The 17053-nt window shown below is 40.5% G+C and overlaps 1 protein-coding gene across 1 annotated transcript in view; it reads right to left on the reverse strand.

Moving 5' to 3' along the window:
* Window positions 1-300: 300 nt before the first annotated feature.
* Window positions 301-17053, reverse strand: part of LOC126237011 (ubiquitin conjugation factor E4 B) — a 313737-nt gene continuing 296984 nt past the window's right edge. Inside the window, exon 22 of the mRNA XM_049946739.1 lies at window positions 301-6740. Coding sequence (XP_049802696.1) covers window positions 6682-6740 — 59 coding nt within the window. The 3' untranslated portion in view covers window positions 301-6681. The remainder of the gene's footprint in view (window positions 6741-17053) is intronic.

Below are 17053 nucleotides of genomic sequence, written 5' to 3' on the forward strand. Positions count from 1 at the left end.
TGCGCGTATGTGTGTCTATTGTTGACAAAGGCAATTGGCCGAAAGTTTTAAGTATGAAAATCTTATTGTTGTGCCATCTGCGACTCAGCATCTCTGCTATATGGTGAGTAGCAACTTTCCTTCTCATAATATTGTTACATTCCATCCTGGATTTTCCATTGTTTGATTCAAAGTGTTAACACATACAGCTGTGTGACAGTCAAAAAGTTGGTTTCAGTACTTACATTGCCATGCTAAAATTTATTTTGATTTTGTTGCAAGATCATCCCATGAATTAAAAAGTCTATGAAATAAAAATCCTTTTATTATTTCACAGTTTATTGTTTTATTGACACTTTAAACAAAGTGTTATCAACAGTCAAAAACATACACTTTTGATCTCTTCACATGCTTTAAGAATGCAATTCACCAGACACTGTGACTGTAGAGCACAACTGAAATATATATTAAGCTCACAAATCTGTACAACAGGTATTAACAATGGCTGACACACACACACACACACACACACACACACACACACACACACACACACAAAAATATGATATATCAGTTTCCGACACTAACTCCTGCAGTGCAAATATTCTGTCACTGTTAGAAAATATACCTCATACATTTGTAACACTGTGTTATTAATGTATAGCCCCAATAAAATAGTGCAACTTAAATGATGATGTTTTTTTTTTTTTCAGTGGCTTTTATTTTGTATCAAAATGATTTTGCACACACCTTTTTGTATTAGATTACAAGTTGTCACTGATTTATATTTTTTCTGTTCCCAACTGAATACATACATCTTTCTACAACATGGTGCTTGCTAACAGCAAAATGTTTTAACACACGCTGGCAAATAAACTTAGTTTATAATGCCTGTTGGTTGTGCCACTCCTGTCAATAGGTTTTCTTACAGCACTTATAAAATGGTAGTTTTATCACTGTATTAAACAATCCAAAAACCACAGTTTTTGTTTAAATATTATAATTACTAGCGCCTTGCAACATGAATCATCATGATTGGAATGACAATTGTGTAACAAGTTTGTCATTAAATTTTCTGTTATTTTGCATCACACACCTGTAAAAAATTACAAATTTATAAATTTTACTTTTAACACACACATTATATTTCGCTGACTATTGCAAGTGCGCAACAGTTTTCATGATACATCCAAAATGCAAAAATTAATTGTATACATTAAATAAACTAACAATACTGTCTTTCTTTTTAACACTGAGTGTAGCTATCATTTCAGTACCTGAGGGTTGTCCTCATAAAGTGTTTTCATCAACATTTGTAAGATGTTACTACTAATACATTCATGAACACACAACAGTTTGGTTAAACATGTGAATGAACCTAGATCTATGATAATGTTTTCCATTAAAACATTACAGACATAAAATCTGACATATGGGAAAAATAAAGAATTTAATACTTGAAACAAATATTTCACTTGAAAAATAATGTCCATCGTTTGTTTGGGTTGGAAGATCTACCATGAAACCTAACTTGGTATACAAAATTGGGATGAGGTCATTATACTTTTAGCCGAAAAGAAGAACAGAAAGGAAAGTAGACACAAGCAGTCGACTATCGTGTCAAGATTATTGCTTAATGTTCACTATTTTATTCTATTCTCCTGGTGAAAATAAAATGAAATGTAACTTCAAATACAGTTATACACTTCGGTCTTCGCTGCAGCAATACTAAAACATTAGAGATGGAGTATTTGAAAGGAAGGGGATCAAATTGTGGCTGCTCAATTTTCATTCAAGAAAACAGCAAAACTGTTGCTGATAATCACAACACTACAATGGAATATAAAAACCACAGAGGTAAAGAAGTAGAATCATTCTTTATCAGTAGCATTTACAAACTAATAATAAAAAAAAAATGTTTGGAAGTCTTTCCCGGCAGTATATCCATACATCCAACATTTCTTAGCTAGCTAAAATTATTTACTTTTTATCCTACATAACACATTCTATTTCAATTCAAATACAGTCATAGATTTTGATCCTCACTGCAGTGGTACTAAAATATTAAAGATGGAGTATTTGAATGGGGTATTTTCAAATAAAATTGTGGCTGCTCAATTGTCATGAGTGGACAGGCAGACCTAATACCAAAGTTCCATAACAAGGTTAGAAAACACAAGTGGATTAAAAATATAAGCAAATTATACTTGTTTTCCACTACACACTGAATTACAGTAGAAAAATAATATTCTGATACATGGCAAACATCTCAGTAGTGAAATAATAAACAAAATAAAAATATTAAATCTGGGCATTTGAAGTCTCACAACTGTAGACAAATTTCTGTGTTTGTACACATTAGCAGATTCTCACACTAAGTGTGAGTGAGTGAGTGAGTGTGTGTGTGTGTGTGTGTGTGTGTGTGTGTGTGTCGACAGTACTGCAATCTTGCCTCCTGAAGATTATTAAGGGGCAGACTTTCTGTTATATGCACATTACAACATAATTTGTATTTGAAAAGTCATATGGTAAATTTTTCCTGGACATTTATCTGACACATGCTACATCCCAAGAAAAATTTTTCATCATTCCACCACCAGCTAAATACTGAATGATTTCAAATCTTCATTTCTCTGCATAACTTCTCTTGATATTTTATTTTGCACATCAGAATAAATAATTCTAACAACATTGTTAAGATATGCTGTTACAGTTGAAAAATACACGACTGATAGTGGCTGGCAGGCACAAAGGGCAACATACGTTGTTCATAAACAATGACTGTTAACTGAAGCAAAAAATTTGAGTGGCTATTTGCAAACATACAGATGGTATGAAGAAACAATAGCCACAAAACAAATTCAAAATCACACTGTAAATAACACATAATGTGGAAGAGGGTATGTGTAACTGAATTACATACAGAATCTTCCTGCAAACTTACAGCAATGCAGCAATGTGGAGTACGTGTGCCATTACCATTAGTTTTTTGAGCTTCAAGAAAAGAATTTGAGGTCTTTAAATCTAAAGGCATCACCAACTTGACTTAATAAGTTAATGATGGAATATGTAGCTTCATATATATAGTAAGTGGTGGATCATGTAGTTCTCCACATAACAGAGATGCCTCATTTTAAAAAAATGGATATAAATTTACTACATTTATTTGTAACAACCCATCTAATGAGGAGAAGAATGATGGAATACAATTATCTATGAAACCTCAAGTCTTATTTATTCAACACATAATGTAAATAAGTATGACAGACAACCTAGCAGAGAGAACAAAGTTAAGTTTGATTCACTGTGGCTGTAAATCAAAAGACATTCACACTGTCATTTATTACCTATTACCAAAGGATAATTCTTCTTTATACAAGCATGAGAAACCTATTGTGTTAATAAATAAAAAATTCATAGTTGAAAGACAATTCCCAGAATTTGTACATTAACAAGACAGTATCTAGCATAAAAAGTTCAAAATATTCCCATATAAGAAATCAATATGTTTAGACAAAAACTTGACTTACATTTTAGTGGATGGAAGATATATCAACAATTTATCAGTGTTTGTCACCCACATTACAGAATTTCATTACAACAGAAATTAGCATTTGTCTACAGACACCTAAATCAAATTATATTTCAACAAAAACAGACTAATGCAATCTCTGCAACATGTAATATCCATAAAGAGGAACACGAGTAATTCCAAGAAACTGCTTGCTGTTTCACAGATGTATTTAGTGATACATTCCATCCAGTACCTCTACGAACTTGAAAACATCACAAAATATTCTCTTTTGGTCTTCAATAGTTACAACAATCACAATAAAGCACAAAGTCGATGACAACACGTACACATGAAAATGAAAGTATATTTTGCCATTCATCTGTTGTTGAACACTGTCTGCCTGCTTAATTTTGCCGAATATCTTCTGTTTTCACCGGATAGTTTATAAAACAAATTATGTTATATCTTCTGCCAATTTATAATTTCTGTTTGGCAATGTATGACAAAGATAAAAATTTGCCTGAACTGCTTCTCTTGTCATTCTTCGACACATAAAACAGAAATTAGCTTCTTATGGCTCTAAACATTACATTACACATGAATTTTTATCACAGAAATGTGAGTACAAAATGATCCATGCTGAAGATATTAGAATTACGGCAGAGGCTATAGTGTGCTTCACATTGAAATGCAATTCTGTTTTGAAGAATTCTGTGCATATCTCTTCACAAACTCCTGGCAACCAATGACATTTAGTCTCCCTCCCAAGGTATGTTGTGAACAGAGCTGGGTGGCAATAAATGCTCTCATTAAGACTGCAATATGTCTTTATTTCAGTGGTGACACAATTTTATTCGTTGTTACAAAACTGGGCAACACGGAAAGTTTTGGCTTCCTTTCTGCCACCACACACAAGCAAACCTCATTCCTTTCAAAGTTCTCTCTCTCTCTCTCTCTCTCTCTCTCTCTCTCTCTGCACAGAAGTGCAGAAGTGCCTTCCAATATCATGAGGCACACTATAGCAATTATGTGATGTAAGTGATAGAGATATAGTATCATATTATTAGTAAATGATATAAAGAATGACTATAATTCTAAATCTGTGAGGCTCTTGCTCTCTGTATGCTTAATGATTACACAATATATAACAGATAATAAAAACGTTATATAAAAAATCTAGCGTTTAAGAATGGCAGTGAGGATTTCTGATTACTTTCCTATAAAATGAAATGCTTACAAAGCAGTAACGTTGAAGAGTGTGGTAATGAAACAGCCACCTACACAATCATGATATCGTAATACAGTGACAAATGGAAGGCATGTGCAACTTCACATCTACATCTTTATATTAACTAATTTCAATTATAAGGTTTTTGTTTTTAGATTCATGTCATAATGTCTCTTTTTCCCTCGTGTGCACTCAGACATCATTCAGAGACTACCATATACTGTATGAACATTTGCTAGTTGGTTTCTGTCTTCAGTTCTCCAGCCGTCATTAAACAAACACTGGCTGCTGAAGAACCTGAGATACAAGCCAACAAGCGGTAAGTCAACAACTGGCCATGAATGTCTCAACAATTTTATTCACGGACAATAATTTTTTCATGGACAATAACTTTTTTTCCAAAATCAAAATTGTTTCTGCACAATGTTGATTTTTGGAATCTATACAGTGACATGGAGAAAAATATTGTTTGCACTCAATCTTACACATTTCTAATTCAGCCCTCTTATTTCAACTTTAAAACTTTAAGGAACATTTGTTAATGAGATCAAAGTTACATTTAAAATCAAATAATCAGCTTCTGCTACCGCCTGTGTTCAAACATTATAACTTCACATTACCATAATATATCACAGGCTTAAGGAAGAAAATACTTCTATTAAACTCTTTCTTACAGCAAATCAATTCAAAAATGACTGGTACATTTTCAGTCATTTTTAACAAGAAAAAAAACCAAGAAATAAAAAACCGAAGCATTTCAATGTAACCAAGAGCACTGCACCCATTACACTACAAGCAATAAAATTTGCTTGTTTTTGTTACATTATACTAAAGTAAAGAAAAACTGCTTTCCAGAAACAACATCTACTCCCTAACAACTCAAGTCTCTTGTAGAATTTATTATTTTCAAGACACTTAAAGATATAAAACAAATAATAACAACAGCTTATACAATTACTACATCAAAATTATATTCCATAACTTATGACAAAAGGCCAATGAGAGGTAAGCTATAATTCTAAACATATCTCTCTTTTCACTGTGAACCTTTTCCTTTTTGTTGTTATTCCTGATAAATATCTTAAGTTAGTAACTTACTTTTGTATGTATATATACAAGTCTCTCTCTCTCTCTCTCTCTCTCTCTCTCTCTCTCTCTCTCTCACACACACACACACACACAGTTGTTCTGGCTAGCACAAATTGTGGTTATATACTTCCAGTCACAAAAAAGACAAAAATGTTTTTATTAAGAACAGTGAGCAACTGTATACTTCAAAAAATAAAATAAAAACTGTTTGACTCTCCACAAACAAAAACATTGCACCAAAATTAATTACTTCATGGCTGAAGTTCGCATACTAAAATATCTATTTTCTGTGATGACAGAGACTCAACAAACAACTACTGGATAATCTGAAATTTTGAAAATACAGTATATCCTCACACAATATGGCTAAATTTGTAAAAATAGCATTTCTGCTCTGGGTAACTGAAGCTCAAAAGACAATTTCTGCTTAAGTTACACCTCTGATAGTGTGATGAGTTCATAATATGAAATTCATGTATTGTGAAGTATTAATATTTTTTCCCACCAACGCAAATCATTTTATGTGCTCTTTAGTGATCTGGTGAAGTATTCTTAGATGTAAAGGCAATAAACATGGTTCTAACTTTGTACAAAAAATGAGAATAATTAAAATGTATATACATTCTAATAAAAAATTGAAGGAAAAGTGTAAATCAGCTGGAGAAAGGTAGTATTTCAGGACAGACACTGAAAACATGTTCATATCCATGAAATCGTCACATGTGTAACAAATCACATTTTATATGTGAAGTCAGTAAAACACAATGCTTAACTTTGGTGTAGTAAAAAACAAACCTTCCCAGGCTTCTTAAAACACTGAATCTTGAAGTTTGCTGACAATACACCACAGACTTACTTCAAGATTTTCACATTATGCAGATTTCTTTTTCTCACGTTTCCACGATGCTATTCTTTCCCGCAGTTCAGCAGCTTTAGGAAAAACAAAACTCTTTTTAGAACAAAACTCTAAATCAACAATACACATAAAAATTCACTACCTCATTTCTTACAGCTGGTTACAATTAAGAGAACTTATATAATTCTTATATTCATATGAATGGATATGATAAACAAACAGGAGTACACGGAGTTGTTGAAAACTTTCTTGACCACTTCCTTTCTGCCAGTCAAGTAAATGAAATTATGGTCCATACTGTATGTCCTACTCCCAATTAATGTGCCTTTAATAAGTGTTCACATTGCCTTCCCTCTGTCTATTTTCAAAACTACCATATTGCAACATATTGCTTTTATCTTAACTCAATTCTTTATTTGATTTTCATCCCCATTCTGCATTTACCACAGTTACAATTTTGCCGAACACTAACGAGAAGACCACACAGTAATTGGATTTTTGTATTTTATTTATTCATGGTACATGAAGTTCAGAACTCAAATATCAGTCACCCACAGAATGTTGATGCAACTCTAAAACATTCTTGAAAAACTCAACATTCATGTTTTCCGAGTGTCTTTAATACCCTAAAGTTAGCTCTGGGGTATAATGTGCACCTGCCAAGTGTGTGACCTGAATCGATTCCCGACCACGGTAAAGTTTTAAACAAAGGTGCATGTTTTACGAGCATTTTCATGAACATTAAAATACATCAAGATGAATGGTTTTTAATCTACACAATCTATTTTTTTTTTTTTAATGGTTAATTTCGAATTTCTACCTGGAGTGAGAACTATGTTTTTATCTGTTCTCTGTACACTACTGGCCATTAAAATTGGTACACAAAGAAGAAATGCAGATGATAAACGGGTATTCACTGGACAAATATATTATACTATAACTGACATGATATTGCATTTTCACGCAATTTGGGTGCATAGATCCGGAGAAATCAGTACCCAGAACAACCACCTCTGGCCGCAATAACGGCCTTGATACGCCTGGGCATTGAGTCAAACAGAGCTTGGAGGCATGTACAGGTACAGCTGCCAATGCAGCTTCAACACGGTACCACAGTTCATCAAGAGTAGTGACTGGCGTATTGTGACGAGCCAGTTGCTCGGCCACCATCGACCAGACGTTTTCAATTGGTGAGAGATCTGGAGAATGTGCTGGCCAGGGCAGCAGTCGAACATTTTCTGTATCCAGAAATGCCCGTACGAGACCTGCAACATGCGGTCATGCGTTATCCTGCTGAAATGTAGGGTTTCGCAGGGATCGAATGAAGGGTAGAGCCATGGATCATAACACATCTGAAATGTAACGTCCACTGTTCAAAGTGCCGTCAATGCGAACAAGAGGTGACCAAGACGTGTAACCAATGCACTCCATACCATCAAGCCAGGTGGTACGCCAGTATGGCAATGACGAATACACAATTCCAATGTGCGTTCACCGTGATGTCGCCAAACACAGATGCGACCATCACGATGCTGTAAACAGAACCTGGATTCATCCAAAAAATTACGTTTTGCCATTCGTGCACCCAGGTTCGTCGTTGAGTACACCATCGCAGGCGCTCCTGTCTGTGATGCAGTGTCAAGGGTAACCGCAGCTATGGTTTCTGAGCTGATAGTCTATGCAGCTGAAAATGTTGTCGAAATGTTCGTGCAGATGGTTGTTGTCTTGCAAACATCCCCATCTGTTGACTCAGGGATCGAGACGTGTCTGCACGATCCGTTACAGCCATGCGGACAAGATGCCTGTCATCTCGACTGCTAGTGATACGAGGCCGTTGGGATCCAGCACGGCGTTCCGTATTACCCTCCTGGACCCACTGATTCCATATTCTGCTAACAGTCATTGGATCTCGACCAACGAGAGCACCAATGTCATGATACGATAAACCACAATCACGATAGGCTACAATCAGACCTTTATCAAAGTCGGAAACGTGATGGTACGCATCTCTCTTCCTTACAGAAGGCATCACAACGTTTCCCCAGGCAACACTGGTCAACTGCTGTTTGTGTATGAGAAATCGGTTGGAAACTTTTCTCATGTTTGCACGTTGTAGGTGTCACCACCGGCGCCAACCTTGTATGAATGCTCTGAAAAGCTAATCATTTGCATATCACAGCATCTTCTTCCTGTCGGTTAAATTTCGCGTCTTTAGCACGTCATCTTCGTGGTGTAGCAGTTTTAATGGCCAGTAGTGTAATTAGAAACAAAAATGCATACATTTTTTCATATAAATGGCTATTACATACATATTAATTAGCATAGATATGGTGTTCCTAAACAAATGGTCAATATTCAGAGATGTGACAGGAACAATCATTCAAAGCAAAAAAGTCTAATAAACATGGGCTCTGAAATGCATACCTTAAGAATTATGAGTACTTGCTCAGTAAAGATGTGTTTCAAAGTAGTGAAGATGAACAAGTGTGCATTGTTTTATACCATACTAACACTTCTCAAAATATGCAAAGCAAAGAGCTAGCAGCAGAAGAGATTTGCTTCGATTCCTCATGGGGCATCCTGTATTTGATCAATTTTATACTTAAATTATGTAGGTATTCAAATTGAATTGCAGGAGATGGGGGAGGGTGGGAGGGGGCGGGAAGGGAGAGAGGGAGTGGGGAAGGGAGGGAGGGAGGGAGGGGGGGCAGAGAGAAAGAGAGAAAGAGAAAGAGAAAGAGAGAGAGAGAGAGAGAGAGATGAGACTCACACTAGTGATCCAGCCATTATGTCTCAAGCAATACCAATGTTTCCCATCTTTATGTATTTTACTCTTCATGGAAACACTCATAAAACGAGAACACTTTTTAAAAATTTGCATCCACCAGGAACAGAATCCAAGCCACTCACATGGCAAGTGAGTACTGTACCACTGAGGCACAGTGCCCATCGAAAAATCTACCTTTCATTAGGGTACTAAAAATGCTTGGAAAACTTCGAAGTTGATGTTTTAGAGAATTTTTGGAAGCTGCATTAAATTGCTTTAGCAGATTGATATTTGAGTTCTTAACTTCACATCTCTGCCACGAGAGGGCTCCGATTGTAACGTGTAACATGGTGACGTGTAACGTAACTATGTTGGTGCATGAGAAATAGCATGCTGTGATGGAGTTTCCAATTCGAAAAGTTCATTCACACACAGAGGACTCTCTCCTTCAGCATGACTATGCCAGACCACATACAAGTACTGTGATATCTGCAACAATTCGACACCTTGGGTTCACTTTGATCAACCATCCTTCACACAATCCCTACTTAGTCCCATATGATTGTCATCTGTTCCCAAAACTTAAAGAATGCCAGGAGGACTTCATCATCATCATCATCATCATCATCATCATCATCATCATCATCATCTTCGTTTCCCCTCTATCCAACATCTGGTCAGGTTGGGGTATCAACGGTACTTCATCACTTTACTCTGTCTTTCCACCATTCTTCTTCCACTATTTGGTTCCATAGCCGGTTTCTCCGCCTTAACTCATCTTTATTGTATCCATCCATCTTGTTCTCGGTCTTCCTCTTGGCCTCTTGCCCTCAATCTTGAACTCCATCATTCTTCTTGGTATTCTTCCCTCCCTCATCCTCTTCACATGCCCAAACCATTTTAATCTATTCTTTTCAAAAAATGGCTCTGAGCACTATGGGACTCAACTGCTGAGGTCATTAGTCCCCTAGAACTTAGAACTAGTTAAACCTAACTAACCTAAGGACATCACAAACATCCATGCCCGAGGCAGGATTCGAACCTGCGACCGTAGCGGTCTTGCGGTTCCAGACTGCAGCGCCGTTAACCGCACGGCCACTTCGGCCGGCTTATTCTTTTCAATTTTCTCAGCCAACTACTCCACTCCAGTTTCCTTCCTAACATCTTCATTTTTCACTCTGTCTCTCCTCGTCTTCCCTAGCATACTTCTCAGACACTTCATTTCACTGGATTGTATCCTACTCTCCTCTCTTCTAGTCTTAGTCCAAGTCTCTGAGCTGTAAATAAGTATGAGTGTGAAGTAATTCTTGTATAGCACCAGCTTAAACCTCATTGCCACTTCCCTTCCCCAAACCAAGCCCCTCACATACTGGTAAAATGTGCTAATCTGTTGTATTCTTCTGCTATTTTCTGTCTCCAAACGAGCATTCCACATTAATACACTTCCCAAATATTTAAAGTTGTCCACTATTTCAATATCCCATCCCTTAATATGAATTTGTCCCTTACCCTCTCTATCCCCTCTGGTTACCAACATGGTCTTGCTTTTCTCCACACTAAATTTCATTCCATATTTCTCAACCTTATCATTTAGGATGTCTAATTGTTTTTGTACCTCCTTACTGCTTGCTGGTTGGGTGTTTGGGGTTGAAGGGACCAAACAGCAAGGTCATCAGTCCCTTGTTTCAAAGGTGGTCCATTTGGATGGAGTTACATCACCGAAGAGTCATAACCATAAAAGGTAAAAGGCTACAAAACGTAAAAGTGCAGTCGTGTTGTCAATGGTGAAACCAAAAGGAGGGAAATCAGCAAGTGGGCAACCCCAAGTCTACGGTAGAGGCAGGAAATATCGCATCTCTGATGCAGTACAGGCAAGACCACCAGCTATTCAAAAGTGTTCAACCGCTAGAATGTAAAAATGCGTATTGTAAAAAGGAGACTAATCAAATCTAAAAAGAGACAAAAACACAGTAAAAGGGAGAGAAAAGAAGATCTTGGCTAGGGAGGGGAGTCAGGAATCCCCAAACACAGCTTACAGTGGGAGACACCCCAACCCTCACCGCCCTGCCCCTACTCCAGAGGGAAATTAAAAATCTTAGAACCAAAAAGAAAAACCACTTTCATGGAGGAAACTGAGAACCAGTTCAACCATCCAGGAATCGTCTGCCAATATCAAAGGTAAAGTGCGGGGAAGTCTGTACTTAGTACGCAGAGCCAAAAGAAGGGGGCATTCCACCAAAATGTGGGCTACTGACTGGAAGGCTCCACAACCACAAAGTAGGGGTGGCTCACTACGGAAAGGAAAACCATGGGTTAGCCTGCTATGGCTGATGCGGAGAAGACACAGGGTGGTCGAGTCCTTTTGGGACAGGCGGAAGGAAGAACACCTTGGGACAGGTGTCACCTTAACCGCACGAAGTTTATTGGACAGTTAGGTAGCCTCCCAAGAGTTTACCCATGATTGTGCGAAGTGGGATTTGATATATGAAGCCGTAAATCCGCCGCAGGAGGGGTTAAGAGAAGGGGGGGGGGGTTAAGTGAGTGCTCCCCCAGCCAAACAATCAGCAAGCTCATTACCTGGGATACCAACATGGCCAGGGACCCAAAGGAAGTCAACGGAACAAGCAGCATGGTGAAGATCAGCAAGACGGTAGTGGATGGCCAAGACCAAAGGATGGCGGGAAAAACACCGGTCAATAGCCTGAAGGCCACTCCTTGAGTCCGTACATAACAAAACGCTGTTGAGTTGGGACTCTTTAATAAAAGGTAAGGGCTTGGAAAATTGCCATCAATTACACAGTAAACACCCTACATGCAGTTGGCAGGAAATGATTTTCCATGCCAACAGAGGACGTGAAGGCATATCCTACACGATCAGCAGATTTAGAGCCATTGGTGTAAAAAACAACAGCATCCCGAAACTCCCACAAAATTTGGTGGAAAAAACAACGGAACACCATTGGGGGGAATGGAATCTTTTGGACCTCCCGAGAGCGGGAATCAGGTGGGTGACGTCCTTCATCTGGGTACAGGATAGAATACGTAGGATGAGTGGGAGAGGAACAGACAGCAATTGCATAAGAAACCAGAAGCTGGGACTGCCAACAGAAAGAGGGGGGGGGGGGGGGACCAGCTTCAGCCAGGGGACTATCAACAGGGCTAGTAGGGAAGGCACTGGTGACCAAATGGATACGACAATGGTGAACCAGATCCAGGAGGCGCAGTGTGGAAGGAGCAGCCGAACCATAAACTTGACAACCATAGTCCAAGTGAGACAGCACTACAGCCCAATAAAGGCGGAGAAGAGTGGAACGATTGGCACCCCAAGAGGACATTGAGTTTACGGAAACATCCTACCTTCAGAAGTCTGATATGAGGCAGCCAAGTGAGCTTGTTGTCAAAAAGAAGACCCAGGAAATGAAACCTTGGGACCACAGGTAACTATTGTGCATCAAGGTAGAGTTCAGGATCGGGGTGGACTGTAGTGTGGCGACAGAAGTGGACCACGCGTGATTTTAAAGGAGAGAATTGAAACCCGTGTGAGAGGATCCATGCAGAGGCCATCGAAAAGGAACTAACCCAAATGCAGAAATCATCCACATACAGAGCAGGGGTGGCCAAAGGATCAACAGAGGCCACAAGCCCATCTATAGCAATGAGGAAAAGAAGTACACTCAATACAGAACCCTGTGGGATGCCATTCTCCTGGGTCCGTGGGGAACTAAGAACAGTACCAACCCGAACCCTGAACGACTGATGGAACACGAACTGGCAGATAAAAATCGGGAGTGGGTCTTGAAGACCCCACCCATGAAGTGTAAGTATGATATGATGGCACCAACCCATCATAGGCCTTGCAAAGGTTGAAAAATACCAAAACCAAATGGCAGCACTGGGGAAAAGCCTGCTGAACTGCGGATTCCAAGCGAAGTAAATGTTCGATTGGAGACCGTCTCTCTCGGAAGCCACACTCATAAAGGGACAATAGATCCCGAGATCCGAGGACCCAATTGAGCCAACCGGCTACCATCCATTCAAGTAACTTTCAAACAACATTTGTCAGACTAATTGGCCTATATCTTTCGACAAACAGGTGTTTCTTACCTGGCTTAAGGACGGATGCTATCCCTCCACCGAGAAGGGAAGTCACCCTGGAGCCAAATACGGTTAAGCACCCGGAGAAGATGTTGTCATCGTGGAGCACTGAGATATTAAAGCAATTGGTTATGAATGGAGTCTGGGCCAGAGGCCATATCATGAGAAGAAGAAAGTGCGGAAATAACTTCCCATTCAGTAAAAGGTTTGTTGTAAGATTCTGACTGACAAGGGGTAAAACATAAGTTGGAAGCTTCGGCCCACTGTTTCTGGTGAAGGAAAGCAGCCAGATAGGAGATTGCTGCTGATGCTGTTGAAAATGGGTCGCAAGATGTCCCACGAGAATCAACGGGTCTGTGAAAAGGCCATCCGGGAGGGCAAGGCCCGAGATGGTAGACTGCCGATGGCAACCTTGGACAGAGTGACATAGAGCCAGTAGAACTGAGGGAAGAAACAAAGCATTCCCAACACACCCGTTTGCTCCGTTTGATTAAGTAACGGGCTTTGGCACCAAGGCATTAAAAAGTAATAGGATTGGCAACGGATGGGTATCTCTTAAGGTATTGCAAAGCTCGACGGCGATCACGGATGGCAATGGCAATGGTCGTACTCCACCGCAGGACTTGCCGGCGGCAAAATGGTCCAGATGAGCATGGGATAGCAAGGCTAGCAGCATGAACAATCGCATCAGACACGCCACATAGGACATCATCAATACCGCCCAACAAAGAGGGGAAAAAACAACCAGTGCAGTATATAGAGGCCAATCAGCACATTGGAAAGACCAATGAGGTAACCTGTCCATTGGGGAGCGGGAAGGTAGCAAGAGAATCAACGCGAAGTGGTCACTATTGCAAAGGTCGTCATGTGGCGACAGGTGTATGGAAGGGAGGAGGGAGGGAGAAGAAAGAGAAAGATTAATGGCAGAAAAGGTACCACGACCAGCACTGAAATGGGTAGTGGAGCCATAGGCACAAGTCGTGGTCTGCAAGAAACTGGTCTATGAGTAGACCCTGACTAGATGGAAATGCACTGCCCCACAAGGGATGATGAGCATTAAAATCCCCGAGAAGGAGGAAGTTGCTGATGAAGGGCAGTTAAGGCAGCAGGTGTAAGAGTCCTGTCAGTAGGGAGATAAAGATTGCAAACTGTGACCCCCAGAGTCAAAGTGGACCGTAACAGCAACCACTTCCAATGTAATTTGAAGAGGAATCCACATGCTAGCAATGTCCGTATGGACCAACGTACACGTCACCAGAAGTCCGCAGGGAGCTGACCCGATTCGAAAGAAAGCACGGAACCCATGGAAGGTGGGGATGGGACCAGTGGTGACATCAAAGTCTCCTTGTCCCGGGACTTATGTTTCTTCTTCTTTTCTGTTTGAGATTGAGGAGGGCTGTGCTGCAAAAAGGAGCCAGTTGCAACAAGATCTAGAACAGAAAGAGAGTGGGCGACATGGGGGCCTACAGACCGTGGTTCTCATGGTCATCGTGTGGGGGCAGACCTTTGGCCGGGAAGGTGCTGGGAATGGGGGTCCTGGGAGGGGCGCCCTTGACCAGCAGACGCGGGAGCACTTCTCTGGCTGGGGAGGGGGAGCGGTGCCAAGAGGGGAGAGTGTGGGAACCGCAGGGGAGGGCTTCAGGACAGGGGCAAGGAAGGGGGAGGAAGGGGTGAAGATGTAACTAAAGCATAGCTACATGTCACTGACACAGGATGAAGACGTGCATACTTCTTACGAGCCTCAGTGTAGGTTAGACGATCAAGGGACTTATACTCCAGTATCTTCTTTTCCTTCGGGCAATCCGGTGAATGTGAAGAGTGATTGCCATGACAATTAACACACACAGGAGGGGGAACATAGCAAATCCCCTCATGGAGTGGACATCAACGGTCACCACATAGAGGGGTCTGCGAACAGTGGGAAGACATGTCCAAAACGCAAGCACTTAAAACATCTCATAGGTGGTGGGATGTATGGCTTGATGTCACATCGATAAACCACAATCTTGACCTTCTCAGGGAAGGTATCCCCTTCAAAGGCCAGGACAAAGGCACTAGTATCAAAGTGATTGTCCTTTGAGTCCTTCTGAACACGCTATACAAAGTGAACACCACGCCGTCCTAGATTGTCCCTAAGTTCTTCATCAGTTTGAAGGATGAGGTCTGTGTGAAAAATTACACCTTGAACGATATTCAAAGGCTAGTGGGGGGTAATGGACACAGGAATTGTGCCAAGATTGTCACAGGCACAAAGGGCCGCAGACTGGGCAGCTGATGCAAACAATGGTTCAAATGGCTCTGAGCACTATGGGACTTAACTTCTGAGGTCATCAATCCCCTAGAACTTAGAACTAATTAAACCTGGCATGGTGGCCATTGCCGGAAGTTCCGATGTTCCAGGATGACAACCACTCCTAGGCTTACATGAAGAGATCATAGCTCAGGTATCAGAAGTGGGATCCCTGTGTTTCCAGGGGGCTCAACCAAAAGGGTACATAGCGACCCCACTACACGGGCTGGCAATGTACCCTAGCATCAGACAACAACGTGAGGAAAAGATGGAAGGAACTAGGAGGGCACACGCCGGAGACACTAGGTAAGGTGCTCTTCCCCAAATGGCTCACACTACGGATCAGAAATTTAGTAATGGAGGACAAACACCAGAGGGGGACCAGAGAATGCCGAAAGGATGAGGTAATGACTCAACAAAACCAAATCGCAAAGCTAACATAGGTAAGGTGCTCTTCCCCAAATGGCTCACACTACAGATCAGAAATTTAGTAATGGAGGACAAACCCCAGAGGGGGACCAGAGAATGCCGAAAGGATGAGGTAATGACTCAACAAAACCAAATCGCAAAGCTAACATAACCAGGAGGATAGCGGGGCCAACATAAAGGAGGACATCAAGAGAGGGAGAGGAGAGGGTGAAGGGGAAAGAGCAAGGACAGGAAAGGAGAGGAAGGCAAAGGAAATGCAACCTGGGAAAGAAGGAACACTGGAATAGCTCAAGGCCCTGTGCTTGCCATGCACATACTCACAAAAGCACCATGAGCCCCTCTGGGGGGCTTACTGCTTGTTCCCCACACTACAATATCATCAGCAAACAGTAACAGCTTCATCCCCCTTCCTCTATGGGCTTCTATCGTCTCTTTGACTATTTCATCTGTCACCATTATAAATAGTAGTGGTGACGTCACACTTCCTTGTCTTAGTCCCATAACATTCTTAAACCATTCAGATCTTCCAACTGGTGTCTGCACACAACTAGAGCTTTTTTCATACATTGCCTGGATGACTTCAAGTAAGGTGGCCCATACCTTTTTCCTGGGAACACTGTCATATACTTTCACTAGGTCGAGAAATGTCATCACCAGATCTTTCCCATACTCCCAATGTCTTTCCATCAACTGTCTCATACTAAAGATTAGGTCCACTGTTGATCTACCATGACGAAAGCCATAGTGCTCCTCTTCTAACTGCCATTCCACTTTCTGTCTCACTCTTCTTTCCAGTATCCTCCCCA

The sequence above is a fragment of the Schistocerca nitens genome, chromosome 2 (genome assembly GCF_023898315.1).
Source record: "Schistocerca nitens isolate TAMUIC-IGC-003100 chromosome 2, iqSchNite1.1, whole genome shotgun sequence".
In the NCBI taxonomy this organism is placed as follows: domain Eukaryota; kingdom Metazoa; phylum Arthropoda; class Insecta; order Orthoptera; family Acrididae; genus Schistocerca; species Schistocerca nitens.